This window comes from Trichoplax adhaerens, genomic scaffold (assembly GCF_000150275.1).
Source record: "Trichoplax adhaerens TRIADscaffold_13 genomic scaffold, whole genome shotgun sequence".
Lineage (NCBI taxonomy): Eukaryota > Metazoa > Placozoa > Uniplacotomia > Trichoplacea > Trichoplacidae > Trichoplax > Trichoplax adhaerens.
In genome coordinates, this window is record NW_002060955.1 from 1,379,892 (window position 1) to 1,406,246 (window position 26,355).

General features: G+C 35.2%; 2 protein-coding genes across 2 annotated transcripts; both read left to right on the forward strand.

Annotated features, from left to right (window-relative positions):
- Positions 1-1,133: 1,133 nt before the first annotated feature.
- TRIADDRAFT_60075 (uncharacterized protein) lies at positions 1,134-12,250 on the forward strand (the record flags this gene model as incomplete). The annotated part of the gene is made up of 23 exons (XM_002116000.1): positions 1,134-1,275; positions 2,317-2,348; positions 5,870-6,143; positions 6,310-6,992; positions 7,076-7,153; positions 7,581-7,763; positions 7,886-8,002; positions 8,062-8,154; positions 8,278-8,454; positions 8,537-8,587; positions 8,664-8,755; positions 8,851-8,924; positions 9,033-9,166; positions 9,239-9,390; positions 9,479-9,573; positions 9,621-9,742; positions 9,842-10,433; positions 10,532-10,772; positions 10,886-10,966; positions 11,083-11,144; positions 11,235-11,380; positions 11,506-11,671; positions 11,754-12,250. The coding sequence occupies 23 exons, from the start codon at positions 1,134-1,136 to the stop codon at positions 12,248-12,250; spliced, it is 4,284 nt and encodes a 1,427-aa protein (XP_002116036.1).
- A 6,959-nt stretch (positions 12,251-19,209) lies between these two features.
- TRIADDRAFT_50804 (uncharacterized protein) lies at positions 19,210-25,591 on the forward strand (the record flags this gene model as incomplete). Its single annotated transcript, XM_002116001.1, has 23 exons — positions 19,210-19,228; positions 19,370-19,458; positions 21,024-21,201; positions 21,322-21,422; positions 21,499-21,558; positions 22,011-22,050; positions 22,146-22,222; positions 22,326-22,448; positions 22,523-22,627; positions 22,731-22,814; positions 22,901-22,993; positions 23,076-23,224; positions 23,318-23,453; positions 23,549-23,614; positions 23,696-23,845; positions 24,004-24,051; positions 24,121-24,225; positions 24,305-24,373; positions 24,475-24,551; positions 24,640-24,775; positions 24,943-25,038; positions 25,145-25,333; positions 25,439-25,591. The coding sequence occupies 23 exons, from the start codon at positions 19,210-19,212 to the stop codon at positions 25,589-25,591; spliced, it is 2,343 nt and encodes a 780-aa protein (XP_002116037.1).
- Positions 25,592-26,355: the final 764 nt, after the last annotated feature.

Genomic DNA, 26,355 nt, shown 5'->3' on the forward strand with positions numbered 1-26,355 from the left:
AATCGATTCTTCGTCTAGTAGAAATCAAAGTCAAATTGATTGCTAGCCTAATAGAAATCAAGCCAAATTGATTGTTAGCCGAGTGGAAATCACATCAAATCGATTCTTCGTCTAGTAGAAATCAAGTCGAATTTGGTTGTTAGCCAAGTAGAAATCACCTTCAATTCGTTCTTGGTCTAGCGCAAATTAAGTCGAATTGATTGATCACTCTAGTGGAAATTAAGTCTAATTGGTTATTACCATTGCAAAGTCAATTTCAAAACCAACTTTCAATCCATTATAATCTGTTAAATAGCGTTTTCCCATCCACCTTGTTGCCTACGTGATCGACGTGATCGGAGAAAAAAATTAAAGAGAGCATTAGCATTTCTTTAGCTACCCATTAGGAACAGTGGTGCCATTAGCAAACTTGCTATCGATCCATTATCCAGATAGAAAAGGAAACTCGGATTGTGCCAAGGGTAATTGCATACTTACTTGCTGACTGAAATTGCTATAAACAACCAATCTGTGGAGAAGGACGACATATTTAGTAGGATAGATACAATCTTTTTAGTACAGTCTTGAGCTTGGCGGATGGTCATTCCTTCTTCTTCCTTCTAGCGAGTGGAGAGTTTTAAAAAGGTGGATTCCTTTCTATCAGCGATTGTGTCATTTATTTCTCTAACCACTTGGCGCCATTGATGCTCGAGTTCTCATACTCTTCCATCTTCAATCCTTCGTGACTTGAAGAATTGGACAGATTGCTATTGAAAACAGTTTGTCGCCATTCCATCCTCGAACGCGGAATCGACACAGAAAAGAAATTATCGCTTTCGGTCTGTCAATAAGACGTAGATTGCAATTCTTCTATCCAATCGACACCAGTGTCGATTGGATAGACTCACAAGCCAATTGGTATTGACATAGTGCTTAACGCCATTGAAAAGTGTTAATTCTTTCAAGCCTATTAGTTCACTTGTCCGCCAAAGGCATAGCCATCGTTGACAATCTTGCTTGCGGCCCGCAAAATTAATCCATTTCCAGGCTTGTCGTCATGGCGGTCTTTTGCATCCACATTTAAAGCAATAGTTTTCTTTTCTTGTAGTAGAATTAATTGATTGGTCTTGCAATAATTTTCTCCGTGGAACAAAATGTTTCATTTGAGAAGTAAAAAACATCGGAATAAAGTTATTAGTTATCATAAAGATGAGGAAAAAGTGGCTGTCGAGACCCAGCAACTTGCCGAAAGCGTTGAATATGCATCAGCATTTGCTATTCGAAGATCGACTGTGGGTAAGTCGTAGTCTTGTCCTCCCTACTGGATTCGCATCCTACTTTCTCTACCCGCGTGTTCAAGCTCTTCTCCAACAACATGGAGAATCACGATGCACTAAGAAACTGATGTTTATAAGAAAAAACACGAAGGAAAGAAAATTCGTCGAGTTGAATAGAGTTGAAAAAGCAACTGTAGTACTACTTAAAACGGGGTTGATAAATACGCAGTTTCTCTCTAACTGACTAAAATCTCCTTTCTCAGTTAGCGTGCAAACTCTTTCCTTCCTTCTCTATTGCTGTCCAAGTTGTAGGTGGAAGACGATTCTTTCTATTGAATCAGTTTGTATTGCATGGAATCCCAAAATAGTGTTGAATATGAATTTTCTTCTATACGGACTACTTTTAATTTCACAAACGCTTTCTCCTTCCTTGTCTCTTTTGGTCAAAGTTACAGATGGAAGAGGATGATTTTTTGTTTCTTTTAACCAATTTGGATTGCATCAAATCACTAAAATAGAGTTGAATATGAAAATGAAATTTCTTCCATACGGATTACTTTTAATTTTACAAACGCTTTCTCTTTCCTTGTCTCTTGTGGTCAAAGTTGCAGATGGAAGAGGATGATTTTTTTTTTTAACCAGTTTGGATTGCATCAAATCTCTAAAATAGTGTGAATACGAGGATGAAAATACAGTTTCTTCCTTACTAACGCAAAGCTCCTTTTCTCACTTTTACAGCATACTTTCCTTTCTTACCAATTTTATTCATAGTTGTCGATAGAAGATTGATTGATTTTTTTACTCGTTTATATCACATCTAATTATTTTGATGGGGATACACAGTAATCATGCCACGGGTGGATGATAAATACTTTTCCAACTGCCATGATTATTCCCATTAGAAAGACGCGTAATATTGGCAATATTGATCACGTTGTTATTCTGTCGTCACGATGATGCTTGGTTATCATTAAATTAATCACAAAATGAAATTTGTATATTTAATTTTATAATCAACCATGGCTAACAACTAATGATATTCTCCCATGATTTGTTACAGATTCCAATACATCACGCGATCATTCGGATAAGGTAAGGAGTCTGCTTACTGTGTTAAGGGATAGGGAAAGGATCTTGACTGTGGTTGCATCGCTAGAGATAATTTTTAGTTTAGTCACGATGTAACCTATCATCATAACTTACCAATATCAACATGGCGATTGGCCATTATCGAGTCTGTTTGCTCTGTTGTAAAGCTACAAATAGAGGAATGTTTTTTATTTTTTACTGTAGCTGCATAGCTAGAATGAACTTTTATTTTAGCCATGATGCAACCTAGGGTGATAATCTACTAATATCAACATGATGGTCGGTCATCGTCGAGTCTAGTTGTTATGTTGTCGGTAGAAAAATGATTTTTACTGTAGTAGCAATAGCTAGAAAGAAGTTTCATTTTAGCCTCGATGTAACCTATCGTGATGACTTACTAATTTGAACAGGACGATCGGTCATCGTCGAGTCTGTTTACTAGGTTGTAGTTAAAGGAATGATCTTGGCTGTAGTAGCATAGCATAGCTGGAAATAACTTTGATTTTAGTCACGATGTAACCTATCGTGTTGACTTATTAATTTGAACATGGCGATCGGTCATCGTCGAGTCTGTTTACTATATAGTGGTTAGATGGCCTACTATCCAATATGGCCACTGTCGAATCTGTTTACTAACTTGTAGTTAAAGGAATGATCTTGGCTGTAGTAGCATAGCATAGCTAGAAATAACTTTGATTTTAGTCACGATGTAACCTATCGTGTTGACTTATTAATTTGAACATGGCGATCGGTCATCGTCGAGTCTGTTTACTATATAGTGGTTAGATGGCCTACTATCCAATATGGCCACTGTCGAATCTGTTTACTAACTTGTAGTTAAAGGAATGATCTTGGCTGTAGTAGCATAGCATAGCTGGAAATAACTTTGATTTTAGCCACGATGTAGCCAATCCTGTTGACTTATTAATTTGAGCATGACGATCGTCGAGTCTGTTTACTATGTTGTAGTTAAAGGAACGATCTTGGCTGTAGTAGCATAGCATAGCTGGAAGTAACTTTTATTTTAGCCACGACGTAACCTATCGTGATGACCTACTATCCAATATGGCCATCGATCATCATATCGATGCTCTTTGAGGTGTTAGGGATAGAGGAATGATGTTAAGTCGCATAGCTAGAAATACAAACTTATGACTGATTTATCGACCTTGCATAGTGGAGATATACTTGTTAAACAATCACATCAACATTAATCAAGTTGTAATATGAATGACTACCGAATCGATGATGTAGTTCTGGAAAGAATTTACTCGTATTCCTTTAGTTTGATAACGATAATCTTTCAAGATGGACGGCAATATCCTGGCGATGGATGCGTCTCCGGTACAGTGTAGTCATGAGGTTCAAATGCAAAGTTAGTTTCCTTCTCGACTATCGATGGCTACGGGATGGATAATGTCTAGTAGCTACCCAAGGAGTTGATTCTTTACCTTGGTTGTCGATTCGTACAGCAAGTAGTGAGCCAATCACGACTTTGATCCTTGTCAATCCCTGGTATTTCTTCATGTTATGCAAGTTCAAATACTGGAAAAAATTCCCTTCTCCTTCGATATAGATGACAAGGGAATAGATGATGTCTACTAGTCATGGAAAGCGTTTATTCTTTAATTCGATGACCATCAACATGCCCAGTTCTATTCTCGCTGTTGATTCCTACAATAAGTAGTCAGCAACACATGGAAAAGGACAATCATTATCCTTGTCAATCCATTCTATCGTCCATTAATGTAGATTTCAACATGGAATTTCCTTCTACTCTGATGTCAATGACTACACAATTTATGATGTACAATATACTAGCCATCGAAAGAGGTTATGATTTGATGACAATCAAATTCTAGATAGACCTAGAGTAATATTTTCGCTGTTGATTCGTACTGTAGGTAATCAGTAAGATATCAAACATGGACTTGAGTAATGGGCAATGGATGATTTTATCCTTGTCAAATCCTATCTACGCGTAGAGTAAAGTAGTGTAGATTGAAATCGAAAATTTCCTTCTCTTCTGATATCCATGACGATGGAATTCATTGCATAATTTGATAACAAGGCACTTGGAAGATAATGTAAAAGGAATATCGCTACTGTTGATTCATACAGGAAATCGCCAGCAACATGTCGAAAATGAACTTCAATAGTTAGCAAACGACAATTTTTATCCTTACCAATTCTTTCTACAAGTACAGTAAAGTAAAATGTGGGTTGAAATAGAAAGTTTGTCTTCTCTTCTGATATCTGTGACTCGAAAATGCATTCCATAAGTTGATAAAAAGGGAGATAATGGAAAGGAATATCATCACTATTCATTCATATAGTAAGTACGAAGATGACGATTTTATAGAATCACTTTACACCCTTGTTAGTGAATGTAGGTTTAAATGGAAAATATCCTTGATTTCTGACATCAATGACCACTAACGTTATTATGGACTCTTTGCTAGCCATTAATGTAGTTTATGCCTCGATTTGATAACGAGAAACTTTCAAGATAGTCAGTAATACAGCTCTCACTGTGGACAGTTGATGAGCAACACCTCGAAATGAGGACTTTTCTTCCTGTCCATCTCTATCCAGGCATGCAAGTCCAACTGTAAAATGGCCTGCCTACTCTAATATTCATGACGACCGAATTGATGATATATGCTAGCCATGGAAGCCGTTTATTTTCACCATTTGATGACGATAAACTTGAAGACATTATAAAGTGATCTCCTCACTGTACGTTAGCCATACTGTAAGGATCAAGCAGCGTGTCTTAACATCATTTTCTATCCTTGTAGATCATTTGAAAGTGTAGTAATGTAGATAGAAATTCAGCTAGAAACTTCTCTCTTACCTTAACCATTAATACACCCTTCAAAATATGACCTATGAACGCTTTAATAAGCGTAAGATGTCAAAATAATATCCAATTTACACATGAGCAATCGATACGTCGATGGAAGAACTCGATTGTTGTAATATTCATGAATTAGATTAATTTAGCTGTAATTACAAAAATGTGGATTTATAATTATGGATCCAATTTCTACTACTTCTAAACGCCTCTATATGCAAATTTTTAAACTATATCATAACCTAATGCAGCGGTGAAAGGCAATATTGTTAATTTGAAATTATTCTCATGCCATATACGATGATGAAGAGTAACGAGTTTGTCATTATTGCCAGTCTTGAGCTTGAAGAGACGACAGTAACGCTGATCATCCTAACGTTTGCAATAATTTCTGGCACCAGGATATCTGTTCTATTTCTGCAATGATTATTATCTCGCCGGTACTATACGCACAGTCAATGTTGATGGAGGTTTTGGACATTCTTGAAGTTCGATAAAATGGGAGATAACTGTAGTCAACTTAAAAATGACAACTTTTGATGAATAATAATTATTATCGTATTTTTCAACCGAAATGTGTGTTGTTATTAAAGTGTTCCACATCGTATATGACATAAAGAGTGGACACAATTGAAGCTTGAATTTTCCTCCTTTTGATTCTATATAGGTTGGATTGTACTCCAAGTATTCGGTTAGAGCACGCCATGACGATAGTAAATTAGTAAATCAGGCAGAAAATAGAAAATCATTGGACGTTTCTGACAAGAATAAAATTCGACGTGATAAAGTATTACAAGCAGTACATAATCGAAGGAGTTTAATATCCGATTCCTTAATTGTAAGCTCGGCTAACCAATTACTATCGAAAAAGATCCCTAAAGAAAAGTCTCATTCAGCGCATACAAGTCCTACGTTACGCCACAAATTATACAGCAAATTAGGTAAGTAATTACTTGCTGAAGCACAACTAGTTTTCACTCACTTGTTGATAAAATGGAAAGATAATATTGACAACTTGCTACTCTAGATTACGATTAAGTTATAATTGAATAGTTTCTTGAACTATCAATAAAACTATTGCGTATTTCTATTTTTTCCCCTAAACAGATGTAGAACCTAACGGCAAAGTAAAGAAACAACAAGTCGATGAGGAACATTATTATTGTGTACCTAGCGATATTAGAAGTAATAAACCGGTAGAAAACAATTTAAGAGATCGAGCTCAAGCTGATACTACAACTGACGATTATCAAGTACCTCGTCAAGCAATTATTCAACCTGTTGATGATATAATGAGGTCCAGTGGTAGTTTCGGAGATGCAAACGCATTTATTCGAAATAATGGTTCCCATGATACCAATACTACTGATGCCAAAATCAGAAATGGCAGTCGTAGACATAAATCTCACAAATTTGAAAGTGCAGAAGATTTAGCTTTACTTCCAAATAAGAAAGGCTCTCCATTGAGTTATACACATAAGAAACTTACTAAAGCTCTTTCAGCTAAACTGCTTCTTGATGATGACGCCGTTAAGGTGCCAACACATTATCCCAAATTGAAATCACGACCGTCGATTCGTAAAATACTTCTTCATGGTGTATCTGGTCGTTCGGTGACAAATTCAAGTAGCAGCAGTCCTATACTAACTTCAAAAAAGCAACACTCAAAAGAAGATGATGTTGCTAACACTCCACCACCGTTAGATCCAAATATTAAAAATATGGGAAATGATAAGACCAATAAAAACACTGAGGATTCAGTTGCTGCGACCTCAATAAGCTCTATTGAGGTACATCTTGATTACCAGCGTAGAATTGGAAAAGATCAGTGATACGACCTGCTTACTGAAATTTTCTTATTTATTTTCTCAAGGATACTAGACATCATATCTTACAAAATCTTTTAGAAACAGAAATAAATTACGTAGCAGCTCTCCGGACATTGAAGCAGGTATACGGCATGTGACTATTAATCCATGTTTTTATCCATATAAGTCACATTAAGATTTTTACTGTTATATACTTTATTAATGAATTAACTTATTGTGAATCTCAACAACTTTTGAACTACTAGTATCACATGATAATTTTAATTAAAGAAAGACAATTTCTATTACTAATGTATTTAAAGGACCACTTAAAGTAAATTAAAGGAAAGTATAAATAGGATGAGTTACAGTTGATAACTGATACTTTTACTACAAAAGATTCTGTTACTTTACGCTATATTGACGTACTGTAACATGTACCTAGGCAGGATAAATTGCTAGTAGAATGTAATTTCTTGGTTTAACCTTGATCAGATTTATGCGTTAATCACCTATCTGCAATATATATTGCTTTTACATTTTTGGATGATCATATTCCGTATTTTGTAGGATTATTATAATACTCTTAAGGATCCTAGCAATAACATCGTCATTAATAAGAACTTAATCAATGCCATATTCTATCAAGTACCGGAAATTTTGTTGTGTCATGATTTTTTCCTCGATCAGTTGGCTCGTCGAATAGAAACTAGCGACAATAAAAGGAGGATAGGAGATTTATTCCTTCAAAGTGTATGTTACTTAACAGTTTACTTGTTTTCTGGCAATGAGCTATTCTTAAAAATTATTATTATCCGCTCGTTACTTCGTACTGTTTTACTTGTTACTAATAGGATCGGTTTGCTTTTTTTTAGTTTACCAAGGTTATCCTGGTTAACGCCTACAGTAACTTTATTATAAATTTTTCAAGAGCTAGAAAAGCATTAACAGTTGCCTATTCATCAAATGAAGGATTCCAAAAGTTCTTAGAAGTAAGTCAAGATTGAAATTTTAAAGACGTATTGTCTATATCTTACGCGTCATTTACTAGGTATGTGCTAAAGAACATAAAGAAAAATTAACGTTACAAGATCTTATGATTATGCCCGTTCAGAGAATCCCGCGATATGTTTTGGTGCTTAAGGTGACCATTCTTTTTGAAGCTAGAGCTATCTATCTTGGATAAATTTTCTTGCATATTGCTGACAAATTATTCAATCTTATTGTGTATGGACTGAATATTGACGTATAAAGTTGTTGTTATTAGGAATTGTTAAAGTATACGCCTCTATCACATCACGATTACGATAGTTTAAAGGTTGCATTAAGAGAGTTGCGAAAGCTTGCTGATTCTATGAATGAAGTTAAAGTAGAAAGGGAAAGGCATAAAAAGGAAGAAGAGAAAATTCGTGATATTGAAATCCTTATCGATGGTTTTCCACATGTATGTAGAAACTAGCGACATTTCTACGAGTGTGATTCTCAATTATTAAAATTGATATTCATTGTTTGTCTCATATGGATAGCTTGCATCACCAGGAAGACACTTTATAAGACGCGATAACGTATCTGAATTGGTAAGTCTACTAGATTACTTTAGCTTAATTTTGGCTATACTTTTAACCTTTCGGTCTTTCGATATGTATTAATAAGGGCAAAGGTATAGTTAGGAAGGATAGGAGTTTAATTCTCTTTTCCGATCTGTTGGTATGTGTTGTTAAGCGGAGAGCTGGCACATTTAAAAGGTATAGACTTACGGTATCATCACAGTTTAACTTTTCAGATCGCTTGTTAGGCTACTTCATTAACTACTTTATCTCAATATCGATTTAATGCAAAGAATGAGTTCCGGTGAGACATTTAAGTATAGGCTGCAATGGATGGCGCCTTTGCGAGATATAAGCATTTGTCAAGGTATGCAATGATCGTAATAGTAACTTTGGAAAAATAAAATAATCGTCAATAATACGCGTAGCCTGTAGGGATTTACTAAAAATGCTATCTATCGTTTTATTTATTTAGCGCCATCAACTGCAACAGTAGGGCAAAATTCTCGTATATTGACTGATAAGAGCGCAATAAAAGAAATTGAACATGATTTACATATTATGCGGCAAATTACTACACTCTCTGAGTCTCTTAACTGCAACCATAAGGTTTTTAAATCAGTTTCTTTAGTTCTATCTGTTCGTTATACTGCCAGCTAATTCGAGGCATGCTTTTAATAGGAACTGCAGCATTGCTCACAAAAGCTAACGGAAGATTTAGCGCAAAAATTGCAACAAGCTGCAAATCTGCTGGAAAAGCATCAATTGGCGGAGCAAAAACAAAACACTTCCGGTCTACTATTTACACTGGTAGAATTATCTATCAATTTTCGGTAAATACTCTAGAACATCTTACGTGACTAAGAGGCGATTACATTTAATTTTGATGCACTGATTTTTTCACGGATTTGGTTGGATTAGGGATGGTAGTGAAGCAACTTTTTCGTTCTCTTTTGAATCTCCTGAAGCCAAATCATCATGGAAATATGATTTTGCGGATCTTTTAAAGCGTCTAGGTAATAAATGTGTAATTAGCAACGTAACTAGCTCAATGTTGCTCAAGGAATGAGTTTTGCTGATGTTTTAGAGAGCATAGATGACGATGAGGAAAGAAAAGCACTGCCTAAGTTGGACCGTACTTGGGAATTTCCAAATACTGATGTTAATGAACAAGAAAATTTAAAGGTAATGATTCTAATAACATCTAATAACAGTATAGTAGTTTTGTCATTGCTGTATGATAAGAGACAGTATTGGTGACTGAATATTATCTACTACATGTAGGTAATTCGTTGGGCCAATTCAATGATTTATAATATTACTGGATCAAGTATACAGGATTTACACAAGAATAGCGCTGTATGGATGGCACTTGGCAATTCCAATAGGACTGAAATTCATTGTCTCTCTATAAAATCTGATCAGATTATATGCAATAAGGTGATTGACATGAAGGAAAGTGTAACTTCGTTAGCCTGTGCACCTTTCAATTTAAATTTTAGATCGAACATACATATGACAGAGGATAGCAATGATCAGTTCACAAATGATATTGTAAAGATAGCAAATTTAAATCATGCGAAAAGTGTTAAAGAGCTCCAAGTCGATTCCATAAGTAATCGTACTGAAACCATTGAGACATCTATAACTGACGATAACAACTCGTTATCATCACTCAATGAGCCTCATATCACTGTACAAGCTGACAAAATTATTGTCAGTACCATTGAAGCCGATTGTAAGCCTAGCAATAACTTCATGGAAATAACATATTCAAATGATGATAACGCGATGAAAGATGACTTGGAAAGAAATACATCCTCAGAGTTGAATTCATCGACAGACGAGACACCAAATGCAGTTAATGCTATTGAAGGTAGAGTAGTTTTGCTTCATTCAATGATGATTACAAAATTTTGATTTTGACTACAAAGTAAAAGATCTTTAATTGTGTAAATTCATTAAATAAATTAGAAGATAATGCGAAATCTACGACACATAATCAAGTTAATGCGCCAGATTCATTTGGTAATGAATCCTTAAAATTAAGCCAATTGAGTAAATACTACACAGATCGTGAACCTGCATCACCCCAATTGAATACCGATAGAGAGTCATACTATGGTTCATTGGATGATACTACAAAAGAATTATTCGTCTGGTTGGATGATATGGAAGGAAGAAATACGTTATGGATAGCTTTAAACAATGGGAGGTGAGTTGGATTGCAAAACTTTTTAAAAAAATGTTACCGTTTTTCTGTGTATTTGTCGTCACTTCTAACTCGTTTTATTTGTGTCGGTACTATTATAATTATCACTGTAATAGTATTCGCATTTTAAGTTGCCATTTAAAGGATCAAAAGAAAGAAGTGATATTTCAGCACGATGCACCGATAACTGCTATCCTGTAAGTAGCAAATCATACCGTAATTAATTAATTTAAATAAATTATTGTAAATATTTATACTGCAGTAGTGGCGTGTATTAGGCTTTTATTGATTAATCATTTTTATCTATCTGTAGATATACCAAGAATAGAGTATTTTTGTCATTAACAAGTGGCAACCTTCTTGTATATAATCTTGGTAACTAGAGATAGGCTTAAACTGGAATATAGTTCATTTTTTTTAATTTCAGTATTGCAATAGTTGACGCGAATTTTTTGTGTATTTTAGGATCTGGGAATAATGATAATCACGACGCTGTTAAAATACATTTATTTGAGACTCCAATTACGTATATGATCGACGCCCTAGATACTATCTGGTGCAGCTGCGAAAATAATATAAAAGTCATCAACATTGAAACACTATCTATAGAGGTAAGCAGCGCGTAGATATTGCACATACTGCGGTTATTCGATATTAACAAGGGCAATTTCTTGTAAATTTGCATCGTCGCTATCCTTAATGTCATGATTTACTGGATGTTGAATGTGTTCTTTAGGCAAGTATTATCATCAATGTTAAGAAAGATAGTAAAATTGATAAAATGATATACTACAAGACCGGTGTTTGGGTCTCTTTTTCGCGCAATTCCATTCTTCGATTATTTCATGCAATTAGTTACGAGCGTTTACTAGTTATCGATACAGCTCCAGATGTATTATCAGGTTAGTTTGATACAAGATGGCTGTTACATTTTTGCTATCTTTCTATTAAATTACTTACTGCTGACTAATTAATAACTATTAGGTATCGATAGCGACGGCATGCAAAGTCTCTACGATATGGGAAATGATATTCAAGTAACTTCGCTTTTAGTCTACAATGATTTATTATGGATTGGTACTAATATGGGAGCTATACTGAATTTACCTTTACCTAATATTACGATCTCTACGTCTTGTTTGGAACAATGTCCTCCCATAACGTTGCTCAGTTGCGGTCATTATGGTTCCGTCGATATGCTTAGTGTTATTATTACCACATCAGCATATGATAGTGATACATCTGACGCAGGGTCAGGTTGCCGTTTCGACTCTCCAACGCTGTCAAGATGTAGTAGTCATGGCAAAGATGATAGTGCGTCTTATGCTGAAGGAGTTGCCAGTGTGTTTATTGTGAGTTGTGGTCATGGCTGCCGAACTTTTAAGAATAGTTCCAAGCAGCAATTGGATGATGAAAAATTACCTAAAAATAGCAAAGGATTGTCAGTATTGTTTTGGAGAGTATCGGAATTTAATGTTTAACTGGCTTATGTAAAAAACAGTTGATACTTTTACAATATTGTAATATATTGTAGTCGATTGTTACTGGCTAAGTGCCTTTGTTTCGACAATTAGCGCAAAGTACGATAGCGCATCGAACTAATTAATACGCCTAAGGCAAAGATAAAACTTTTAATTATATTATAGAATAGTTTGCTGAAAGATAGGTTTTGCAAAGCGTTTTGTAAATTTTAATCGTGCCATTTAAATGACGGCTACAAAAGAAGTAAAATAATTTAATATTTCCAATGCTGTTGCATTGAATAATCTAACAGTTACTATTTTTCTTAGCATTGTTTATCTGAGTATACGGCAGCAGTCTATGCTTGTTAATGAGTCTCGATTGGAGGCGTTATAGTGTTTACTAATATAAATGCTTGTATTCGGAGGATAAAGCTGTTTAATTTTCATATTGTCGATCAATGTTATCATTATAATTGTTAAATTAGGAATAAATTAATTATTTTGAGATGGCAATTTTTACCGTTTATACCTCAGTAGTGGTATTTACTACCGTGATTACTATATTGGTATGTAATATCTTACATTTAGGAAATCAATAAATATGATGAAGGAAAATTAAATCGATTTCTGCCAGCTATAGTTGCTCCTATTGTAGTTTATCTAGTAGGTTATAAAACATTCTGAATTTATTTGTATCTCTCATTAATCTGAATCAGTCATCTTTAGAACTTGTACTGCTACTCTTACTCCATCATGCAGTAATGGCGATGTGTAGACCGACTACTCTATTTTGCTGTTCAACCGTACTAACTAACTATGAACCGGATCATCCGTGGACGGACAGACCTTTTCGGCCTCATCCCGTCAAAATATTGTACCTAACCCTCCGCGTTATGGCTGTACTTTACTATTCGGATGGTCGATTTTGAATTGGCTGATGTTTTCTAAATGAAGTAATACTACTGTGCACTGTGCAGTCATGGTGTTCAAGTGCAGCGTACAGTACATTGATTGAATCTTAACTTTAATTTCAGAGTCCTGCAATGGAGTGAAAACGCAACCCGAACTCGATTAAATTGTTGATTTTCAAACCCGAAACGAGTGCAATCGCTCTACAAACACTGTATCACCCACAGAAATGGTTAACCCGAATCTTGCTCTCAAGTCGGGTTGCGAGTAGACGTTGAAGGATACTGCTTAATTGAGTATTGTATCTGCTACAAAGTTCTGCTTGAAAAGAGTTTTAGGATCAATATACAAATTCGCAAATACGATATGGTTAGAATCGACTGTTTCAATATCAATATTGTACGACTCTCCTATATTACAAGTATAATATTGGAATCTGCTGTATCGTATTTTATACATGTAATGTAGAGGAATCGCATGTTGATGTTGATCCAGTCAAGACTGTAAACGCAATTTTAAATTAGTACTTATGATTTCGAAAATAGAGATGGAAGAACCATATTAAGTAGTCATTTTCCGATATTGAAGGCCTCCGTTGGAAACCAAAGTCCGTCTGTCTATATCTCAAAACTATAGTACTGTACTGTACTGTATGGTATCATACGTATGAATGATGGCATACGGACATACGGATGGAACGGTACTCGAGTAACCGTGACGTAATTATGAATCACCGTCACCCTGTGGGACAGTGACACCGAGTAACGGTCGACTGGAACGTGTTGAAGCACGCACGAACTGTTCAATGGTGACACGTTCGACCTCGGCGTGATCATGATAGTAAGTTAACCTACTGTACAATTCAAGCCAACGTGATATAGGGAATAGTAAGGCGTCGACAGATTAGTAAAGCGTACTGTGCTTTTGACATCCGATGCTATACAAAAGGAGCATCACTCGTGTCCAATTGGCATTAATTACCTGCAAAACTTGGAGGATTGCGCGGCATGTTTGCTCTTATGTGCAACTCTCTTGAAGCAAGCAGGGACAGTAAAATGTAAGTGCAATGTCTTCCATGCTACACAGAATTCATCTTGATGTTTGTAGCCCCGTTTATTGCACACAAAATGATTTCATAGACATGTTTGATGTTTGTGATGACAAGCAACAAGATCGGATATTCGATCGACTCTGCCATGATACGCTTACTTGAGAAAGTTGAAACTAGAAATGCAAGTGCAAAATGATATCAAAAAGCTCCGTAGTGATTGTTGAAAATAATTGGAAAAGGAGTCGAATCGGTTATCGATAGTGTAGATGGTCATGGATAGGCAGGAATGAAAAAGTATTCATTTTGTTCTTTCCTTTAGCTCTATATAGTAGTAAACAGAAAAGATATTATGCATATCGTGCTACTGTAGTGCTGTTTGATTAGTAAAATAGGATCTACAAGATGGCTTACGATGCTTTTGAGTGGTGCAGTGACTGCAGTCAGAGCCAATTGCAACGATACTGTAATCAAGCATATCAGATTATCGAGGCAAATGGATAAGAACTAATAAAAGTCTTTAATGATAAATAATTGTAACTGACGGTTGACTCTGTTTTACTGCTTAATTATTTGATTGATGGTAAAGCACAATACAGTAAGATATCAAGGAGTCTATGATAGTTCTGCTGCTAATTTGTTATTTTCCTCTAACTTTTATCTTATTCGTTGATGCATCTGTAATAGCTTAATTATTTGATTGACGGTAAAGTACACTACATTAAAATATCAAGGAGTCTATGATAGTTGTGTTTCGGATTTGTTATCTTCCAGTAACTGTTGTCCTGTGCGAGGATCATCTGTAATAAAGTTGGACTTCATAAAATTTGATAGTTATGGCTGAATAGACGATAAGTAGAACACTACTTAAATGTTTTTCAACATCTTTACGTCCTATATACAGTACATCTGCGTCTTTCCCATAGAATGCGTTTACTTTACTTCGTGAAAATGAAATGTTAGAGCTGCAAGTCAAGGCAAATAGGTATGAAACTTAACCAATTCTATTGCACACGAATTGGTAGACGTGAAATTGCTTAACAGGATTCAGCAAGAGGATTCATACGTTAATTAGCGTTAACGAAATACGAGAGTAGCCATGCACTGATGAAGATCTGGTTGTATGATCTATAGACAAGTACAACTAATGAACTAATTAATTTCTTACTAAACTATACCAGCACATCGCCTATCGGGTAATTGTGGCTTAAATTTGGTCATTAAATCTTTAACATGATATATTACGATGATGACGTAATTTGACTTTACTATACAGGCTACAGCAATCATTATATGAAAACATTTCAAGACTACTTTTATGTAACATATTTATCTACTGCAACAACTACAATATACGAGTTGACATGATAAGTTGTGATAGCAGTTAATGGTGTTGACTTCTAATTTTAAAATAAAGTATTTACGGTATTCGCTAGTGGTCTTCTCAAACGATTCTACTTATTACTCTTGTGGGGCAATTTTACTTTATGCAAATGTAGGAATACCTGCACACCTTTCGTGCTGAAGCCGGTAGAGTACCGTACGTCTTGTTTACAGTTATTAATTTTGTAGGATGATTTACTTGCTGTGTAGGATTGGCGAAATCAAATCAAGTGATTTGTAGTTATCGCTATTTTCATGGTATAAGATTCCGTAGCATTACTTAATTCATACTGCATGTTAATCGATAGGAAAATTTGATTAAGCTAATGTTATGTGCACCATGATGAATGTTAGTTTGCTGGCTTAATACAATAAGACTTCATTTGCGAGTGCAATGCGTACGGTAGTGTGCAAACAAAATTCTTACTTGTTATTACTGCAGCAAACTTTGAAGGTGATAGCCCCATGAAAGAGCTCTCTGTAAATGGAAGTTGAAACCGTAGAGTTCTTTCCATTTACCTCTATGGTTGGAACATACGTGTATGTTGTGTGTTTACTCTTCAATAATACCGGAATATGTTGCGTTCGTCGGCTCATTGGTCGACATATCGCTGATGATACTTACATTTTCCGTAAGCTAGTGAATGAGTTATAGCCACAACGATAAATATAAAATTGAATCGCGTACTGTGGTAGCTCAGTCTTTCACTTGCTCGTTAAAGTGAACCACTTGTACTTCTATCTAAATGACAATTATTTCTGTTTCTATTATTACTCTCGTGCTCTAAAATAAAATCTGTTGTAAAAGGAAAGTGCAGCAATACTTTATGACCTGCATGGAATGATTGAAGTATTTAATAATAATAAGTGAATGAATGATCAGGGATTTGCTATTCTAGTAGTTGCAGCAGTACTTTATGACCTGCATGGAATGATTAGAGCATTTAATAATAGGTAAATGAATGATCAGGGACTTGCTATTCTAGTAGTTATTAGCTTTTATTGCAGCTACTGCACTATCGGGACAGGTTATACTAATAGAATGATGTAGTATCACTAAATTTGTTATTGATATCTAGTCAGCATTAAACTCTGACTAATTATTACTGATAGCATCGGAATATACCGAATATACAGTACAATATGCAGAGATTATTAATGGCATACTAACAATAGAGTGCTGATGATAATGGTAAACTACAGTACTGTATGCTGATTTTGTAATCGAATTTTATTTAACCTGACAGAATCGTTGCAAAATAGGAAGAGATGTCGCATAACTTGACTTTTGAAGGCTATTCATTTAGTCATTTTATCATAGCATGAAATACTTTGCGTAGGTTGACGATTGCCCGTACTACCACTAGATTTGTAATTAGACTTCGTGAAGCCTTTCATCGCGAAAAGTTTGCTAGCCGAAAATGTTGTGGTAAAGTTAACACAAAGCTCAATGAAGAGGTAACATCAATTGGACATGATAATAAGCACACTATTATTGATTCCAGTTATAATCAAATTATATTAATGCGATTAACTTCAAATCGTACTATATTTCGTGGAATTTCCACTGGTTTCGCTAATTTATAATTCTTATTGCAATATTGCCAAAACTATGCCATTCGCTAATCGTATAAAATGCAACAAATGTATGAATGCATGACATAGATAGTGGAACGCCATAATAATCTGGATGACTGACGGTTATATCATGATGATAGACTATTGACGACAAGTGGTATGATGCTTTACATCATTTACTACAATTGGACTAAAATCTCGTGCGTTGATCACTGGGGAAGATTCGTGGAGAGTTATGAATAACTCAATCATGAATCTATGACTGTTATAGCATAGAAAATGTTTTACGACTAATGGGAAAGATGGAAATTCGAGATCGGCTATTTAGTCTCTTCGATAGCTGCAAGTTATATAAACAGTATAGGAGTAGGTTATTCTGTATCGTATCCGATGGTCCACTCGTTGATTGACAATACTGTTTTCACAAACTAAAGTAATACATAACGTAAAAAGGTCACATTTGACCTTTCGTTCAGACTTATTGTGCATTAAGGGTGGACTCTTTAGTGAAAAGTCTTCTCTGTAGAGCAATAGAACTTGAATTAACGTACACTAGAATAATAGGTTGATCGAGTATTGTTGATTACTGTCCATTCTACTCTATACATGCATCAATTCGTAAGAATTCAAGAAAACCGCCGAGACGTCCGTTTTTCTTGAATACTGTATTGACACAATAATTAACTGTTAGGCTCGTGATACGATACAATATTGTTTCCACCAAGTGATTGTTTAATCCATTCTACCTACGGCTACGGACGTCAATTTAATAAGGCATGCAACGGAATAATGTATTTCATTGAATTGCAACTAATGTCATGTTACGTATTGATTTGATGATTATTTGTTGAAGAAGGACGACTGCATTGTGGGGAGATTTTGACACCAAGAACTTTGAACATCGCCGGCAATGGGGGGATATTGTTTGCAGTTTCATGTCTCCTGCAGATTGTTCTGGAAATATTTATTTGTTATTGCTATAGTTTGACATGTTGCTTAAGCCGATGACTACATCTACTCTTATCTATAGACATACAGTAGAAGCCGATTTTAGGGGGGTAATACCATCATGGTTCAACGGAGAATACTGCTAAACTGGGGATATTTTTGCGTAAAGTCATCGATTGAGACATTTTGTGTAGAAAAGCCCGGCTGACATTCCGCTGGCTAACCTATACCATACAGTAAGAATGTGAACGAACAACAACATCGCAGATTCATTGGCTACCATTTCATCGGGGAAGTGGATTATTTTGGGCTATACGGCAACAATATTGAACTGTTAATTTAATTTATTTACTTTAGTTACAATGGATCCGTTGGAGTTCCATTGGAGTTTAATGACTTTATCATTTTTCGTAAAGCAAGCAAATTGGATTGCAAATGTTATAACTTGCATGACTACTTGAGCTGGGTAGCATAGACCAGTTGGAACTAGAGTAATATACCGTACCGTACCGGACTATACCGTATCGTACCGGACTATACCGTATCGTACCGGACTATACCGTATCGTACCGGACTATACCGTATCGGACCGTCTTGCTATCCAACAACAATGCCTCTTTGTTCAATGTCCAATCGTGATTCAACATGATTATGCATATAAAGTCGAAAGATGATTGGTGGACGCGTTTAAGGCGCCAACTTCAGTTTTTGGAGGCAAAAATAAAACTTCCTGTACAGTACTGTACTGTGTGTACAGTATTGTAAAAGTCAAGCTTCAGTACTGTACAGTACAGTGTACAGTACGTGTAGAGTACAGTATACTGTAGTATGCAGAACGGCTGAGTCAGTGATTGAGTGAAAATGAGGCAAAACATGGTAACTAAGGACGGCAGTGGGAGGCTGACGTGCTGTACGGTACAACCCCACCTGATATACGTATAAAACGCTTGAACAGACCGGGGCAACAAGTGCTCACTCTTGGCTACGAAAGATTGCTCGCAGGCCATTCGTGATTTGGTGTAGTAACTTGTAGACACTAACTAGCCTTCAATTCACTGAAAAAAATTCATTTTTTCCCCATTGAATTTTCTTTCAGCTACAAATCACCATGATGTATGTCGTTAAAAGAGGTAAGCATGCTACAATGACTTTTCTAATTGGCAGTAATGTGGATGAATGCTAACATTGAAGCGATCTAGACTAGAGTAATTCGTACAACGACCAAGACGGCGTACTTAATCCAAATGCATTTATACAATTTCTCTCTTTAGACGGTCGAAAGGAAAAAGTCATGTTTGACAAAATAACAAGCAGAGTATCCAAGCTTTGCTACAATTTAAACAACGACCATGTTGATCCGGTAAGTTGGACTATCTAATGGCAATCGCACTAGCGTACAAAATTGCTTCAATTTGTTGACTTGTTAGCAACTTCAATCATACTATAGTATTATTTATCATGATGCATTCACCAATGACACATATTCGTGATCTTAACTAGCGTAACATTTCTTAGATCAGATTGCAGTATCTTTCTCCATGTATTTTTAGCTACTCACTGTTTCAATACTATTGTCAGTCCAACAAGTAATATTTTCAGCAGCACAATTGACGAAATCTATCATCGAGGATGAACCAGTGCAAAACACCAAAGTGAACTTGCCACGTTGTACTTTCTACAGCATAATTTCATCTAAATTGGATTGCCTGCAAGTAGTTTAATGCCATGTATGTGGAATTTATAGCATGATTTGTAGGGGGGGAGACAAAGGTGCGATTTTTTAATCCCCTACAAATACATTCCACGTCCACCTGTATTAATGAGTAGTTAAGTACAGTACTGTAAACTGGCAAAGATGAATAAGCATTAGCTGCATTACTGTAGTAAAGTTGTAGATCAGACAGGAGAAATTGATCCCAAATATCAACTCGCAACAATCTCTGCACCGTAAACATACTGTACTGCACTGCACGAGTGGAGGTAAATCACACCGGTACAGTACAGTGTACCAAACGTTTCATTTAGCATCGTACTGTAGCTTACAGTATGAAACACTTATTGTTTCTATCTGAAGGATTGACCGCTTTGGCGCCATTAACTTGGCGCCGATATTTAAACAGTCTTTCACACCTTGCTGAAGAAAATTTTTGGAATAGTTTATGATTGGACATTTTAGATCAAATTGTGATTTATCGAGTGGTTTCAAGCGCTTTCACATAACTTCCAGATACGCTATTCGCATGGAGAAATTTCGATTTTCCCTCATACTGTATCGTAATATCAAGGTTAATGTATCCTTAGATAAAACAACTACTATGCAATAAAATAATGTATCGTGGAAAGAAAAGGATGTGTAAATAGAATCAAAAAGTGTTGCAAGGAAAGCGATCTTTTCTTTGAGTCTAGATAAAATAAAATAGACTTGCTGTATCGTAACTAGAAGAGCTTTAAATAAACAGCCAAGTTAATAGTAGAGTCAGAGTAAGGAGACTCACAATTTTGAGTGTTAAACTGTAAGAGAATACTTTAATAATGAAGTAAACTGTCGTCTGTCATGCAGTATATGCAATTGTACAATCGCTTCTGCTTAGTTATTAGTTCAATGCCTTATCGTTTTGTAGCAGTAACAAAAGTGAAAATTTATCTAATTAAATACGATTATTTATGTTGAAAGCAAAAACTAAAAATAGATACAGTATCTTTCTTAGTAACTCTATGGTTGAAATTTGAAAAATGTTTCTTTTTATATGGCTAATCGGTGTAGCACCGAATTGGCTACTTTCCAAGAAATGCTTAAATATGTATTAGTTGGCATGTGGCTACGATGATCATTCTTACGTAGTTTGTTCTATTAATTGAGCATAGAAACGGCCGACTTGCGTATGTATGTTTCAACTCACTCTTACATAAATTTGACTTCTGTAGGCTGCTATAACCATGAAAGTAATTGCTGGTATTTATAACGGTGTGACGACTGTGGAACTAGATACCCTGGCCGCTGAAATTGCCGCGTCAATGACTACAAACCATCCTGATTATGCGCTTCTTGCTGCTCGTATTGCAGTTTCTAATTTGCATAAAGAAACGAAAAAAACTTTCAGTGGTACGTTAACTACGATATCTGCAAGATAGTTATACTGTAGCTACAAATGAATTGTTAATCAATTAAGAGTACCTTGATCTTACTAAAACATGACTGATATAATATTTTACCTTATTTTAGTTGTCATGGATGAATTATACAATTATGTTAACCCCAAGAATGGCAAGCATTCACCAATGATTTCTAAAGAAACTCACGAAATCATAACTAAGCATTGTGAGGTAATTATTTACAAAGTATGCAGTCATTTCTATTTTTCGCAATATTTACACCACATGAACATTCATGTTACTATAGCGCCTAAATTCTGCAATTATTTACGATCGTGACTACAACTACAACTTCTTTGGCTTTAAGGTCAGTGCATGTATACTATACAGTGTATCTTGCCGTTAATACTACACTATATCTTCTTTATTATGATATTTTAATTTATTACTTCGCTAAACTACATTGATGGCTGTTCCTCTGAACTGCTCAAGCGGTAGCATTTTAGATTTTAAGTCATCATACATTTCTAAACCGAATGTGATATCTGGTCCTAGTATGTACCAAAGCAATAATCATGCTGATGTTAAGCCTACTATTTATAATTATGTGACTACAATACTCGTATGTATAGGAATCAATCAAGATATTTCATCACATTGAAGTTTTGTCATAAATGATAAACTAATCTGCAGTTTTCGATCTACAACGGCTCCATCGCAATTACTGATTTTGTTACCAACATCACTATAAGCATATTATTCGGTCACAGCCTTAAATGAGAATATTTCAATAATCAAATTCACACTTATGTTATGTAGACGCTAGAGCGATCGTATTTGTTGAAAATTGATAAAAAAGGTGAACTTAAAATAATTCAAATCATTTACATATGGAGCTATTCAAGTATGAAATCGCTGTATATTAATATCATGATTAAATTCTTTAACAATTAGTGGCTGAGCGACCCCAGCATATGTTAATGCGTGTTTCTGTTGGTATCCACGGGGAAGACATCGATGGTGCAATTGAGGTAGCCTTAAAATTCTAATCGTCACAGATATTACAGTCAATTGTCGAATGTATTGTAGTTTATAGTAGATGTACGATTTTAACATTAAAAGTTGATTTTTCAGACATATAATTTAATGTCCGAACGTTGGTTTACACACGCTTCGCCAACGCTTTTTAATGCTGGTACCTGCAGACCTCAATTATCTAGCTGTTTTCTACTTACAATGTCGGATGATAGTATTGAGGTACTGTATGTAGTCTACATACAACATTTAGCTATAGCATTATCTAAATTGGGTGGTTGAAATTGTACTTTTAGGGTATATATGATACACTTAAACAGTGCGCTTTGATTTCTAAATCTGCTGGTGGGATTGGCTTAAGTGTGCATTGTATTAGATCATCTGGAAGCTATATTGCAGGGGTATGTATTGTCCTTTTACTTTCCAAGCTAGTTTCTATTTTACGTAATCCAACAAAATTCCCTCGCTAACATTGTCTTTACGATTTGTTTCATGCTGCCACAGACTAATGGTCATTCGAATGGACTAGTGCCAATGCTTCGAGTATACAACAATACAGCAAGATATGTTGATCAGGGTGGAAATAAGGTATCGTAAAAACTAGCATACGACATATTAAGGATTCGAATATGATTTAGATTAACTAACAGCTAAAATTGCATGCTATCTTGTAGCGCCCTGGAGCTTTTGCAATCTATTTAGAGCCATGGCATCCGGATATTTTTGATTTTCTAGACTTGAAAAAGAATACTGGAAAAGAAGAGCAGGTAAATTATAGCTTGTTTAATTAGCAATCGAATGATTTTGCACATTGTTTCTAAAACTACCTTATAATTATATCGTGTATAGAGGGCGCGAGATTTGTTTTATGCAATGTGGATGCCGGATTTGTTTATGAAACGAGTTGAAGAAAACGGAGTATGGTCGTTAATGTGCCCGAATGATTGTCCAGGTTTACATGATACTTATGGCGAAGAATTTGAAAAGTTATATACAGAGTACGTTTTAATGCTTGGGTGCATTCATTCTACGCAATACTGTAATAAACGACGATAATATAACAAGAATTATTTTTTTATTAACGTGTACAGGTATGAAGACGCTGGAAAGTTTATTCGACAAGTTCGAGCGCAAAAACTCTGGTTCGCAATCTTGGAAGCCCAAGTAGAAACTGGTACTCCTTACATGTTATATAAAGATGCGTGCAATCGTAAAAGTAATCAAAAGGTTCGTATGGTAGTTACAAATTGTCAACATGATTTTCGTTAATATTCAATTCTGCCTAACAGTTATGTAACAGCAATCGATGTGTCGTTCTATAGAATTTAGGCACAATCAAAAGCAGCAATCTTTGTACGGAAATTATAGAATATACAAGCCCTGATGAGGTACATGAATTATTAGCGAGTATTAGATCGGATTGACATCTTTATTCCGTTAACTGACGTAAAAATATGACAATCTTACAGGTTGCTGTATGTAATCTCGCCTCGATTGCTTTACCTCGGTTCGTAAGACCTGACAAAACCTTTGACTTTCATAAGTTGGCGGAAGTGACTAAAGTAATTACACGCAATCTGAACAAAATCATAGATATTAACTTCTATCCTGTACCGGAGGTAGGCTACGCGAATTATGAATAGCAATTAATATATTAGTAAACGTTAAGTAAATCGATAGCGTTGCCTTAATATATTGATTGATAGTGGAATTTATCGTATAAATGTTCTTTGAATAATTGCGAAATAATGTATTGTACGAATGCTATTTTTTGTAGGCTGAGAAATCTAACAAAAGACATAGGCCTATCGGGATTGGAGTTCAGGTATTTACATTATATCTTAATTTCTATATATTATCATCTATCTTATTTTGGTTATGTAATTTCTTATAGGGATTAGCTGATGCTTTTATTCTAATGCGTTTCCCGTTCGATGGACCAGAGGCTCGCGACTTGAATATAAAAATTTTTGAAAGTATTTATTATGGTGCTCTACAGGTAGAATACTGAACGTAGTGGTGGATTACGTTATGCAATAATTTAATTCTACATATCTAACTTACGCATGTTACTTTAGGCTAGCTGTGAGCTAGCAAAAGAAGTTGGTCCATACGAAACCTATGAGGGGTCTCCAGCAAGTCAAGGGGTTAGTAGCTATTCGTCGGAATTAATGATTACGGATACTATCATATTGCCTTGCTCGTGTACTTACGACATTGACAATGGCATTTTTGAAATATCTTTTAGCAATTACAATTTGACTTGTGGGAAAAGCAACCGACTGATTTATGGAACTGGAATTCGTTAAAAGAAGACATCAAAAAGTATGTTCTACAACATAAAACTTTTGCTAGTCAACTGGAGTAGTGTGCATGGAGTGTTTTTATTAACCATCCCTATTTGATGCAATAGGTATGGCTTACGAAATAGCTTACTATTAGCTCCAATGCCAACGGCTTCTACTGCTCAAATCCTTGGTAATAACGAATCAATTGAGCCGTATACAAGCAATATTTATTCTAGACGTGTTTTGTCAGGAGAATTCCAGGTTATTCTAATAGTCTACTTTGCAATGATTATAAGATTTTATAATATTTTAAGGGGACTTGACGTTTCAATGTACAAAATATTAGTTTTAACACTAAGATATAGCATTTATAGGACATAATCTTATGTTATGAATCTGTTCAAAATTTTTACCGCTTTGGAAAATAGGTGGTCAACCAGCATTTGCTGAAAGATTTAACGGATATGGGTGTTTGGAATGATATGATGAAAAATGAACTTATTGCTAATAACGGCTCTATTCAAGTACGTACTATGTACTAATATTAAATTGGAAAGACATAAGTTGAATATGATATTAGTATTTCATCGGAAATCAAGAAAGTAATGTATAGATTGTGTTATATCACAGAAAATAAACAACATACCAGATGATATTAAAGCGTTATATAAAACCGTATGGGAAATTTCTCAAAGAACCTTGATCGATATGGCAGCTGATCGGGGAGCTTACATTGATCAAAGTCAATCATTTAACGTACATATTGCTGAGCCCAATTTTGCGAAGTTAACCAGCATGCATTTTTACGCCTGGAAAAAGGTATGAATATAGAATGACGCACAATTCTATTTAAAGGGTTCTACAAAAGCTAAATAAGCTATTTATAAAATGCGATTGAATGTTACATTGCTGTAATTGTGTTAGGGCCTGAAGACTGGCATGTATTATTTACGGACAAAGCCGGCGGCCAGTGCTATACAATTTACTGTAGATAAAGAAAAATTGCAGAAAGATAGAGAAAGTGCGATGGTTTGCTCTCTCGAAAATAAGGAAGCCTGTTTGATGTGTAGTGGTTAAATCATACGACATACACTCGTATAAGGATTAGTATTTTAAATTTATTGTAGTTAATAACGTGTCCATTTATCTAATAGCAAAACACTCGCCAGCTCCTTGTTAAGTTGCTTGCTTAAGTGAATATAGTATTCTATAAATGATAACAGCCGATGATTGGAATAAGTCATGAATTTTAAAGGTTATAATGTTCGATAGATTTGTATTATATGTAGCTAGCTACAATCACGGCACTACAGCAGCGTTTTCTCGTAATAGTACGCTAACCATGTTGATTTATGAAGAAATATTTGTAAAAGGCCACTTGTATGATTGCCATTTCAACAGATATATTTTATCGAAGAACTTGTGAACTACCTGTTATAATTTATAAGTTAAGTTAAATCAATTCAAGTTTAAATGTCAGCACTGTATGATGTACCATTTTAAATCTGCATATTGCAAGCGTCAGAATAAATTTTGTTCGGTTAATATATCGTTAAATTGTAGGTCAATACGAGTGTTTGTTGCTTTGCATATAAGCAGTAGTCCAAAATTACGATAATTGCCATAATTATATATTTAACGAGCGACTGTATAACGTGGTTGCGGTAGTAACAAAACGCAAGGATTGTTGGCAGACCGTTCAATAAACGGCAGTGATTTTTCAGTGTAGTATTAAACAGGCTTTGAATATTAATGCAGATGGGTGTTTTTATTGAACTCTTCTATAATCAATTATAATTAATTAATTTCAACAATACCAGAATCGGCGTACAGTATCTTGC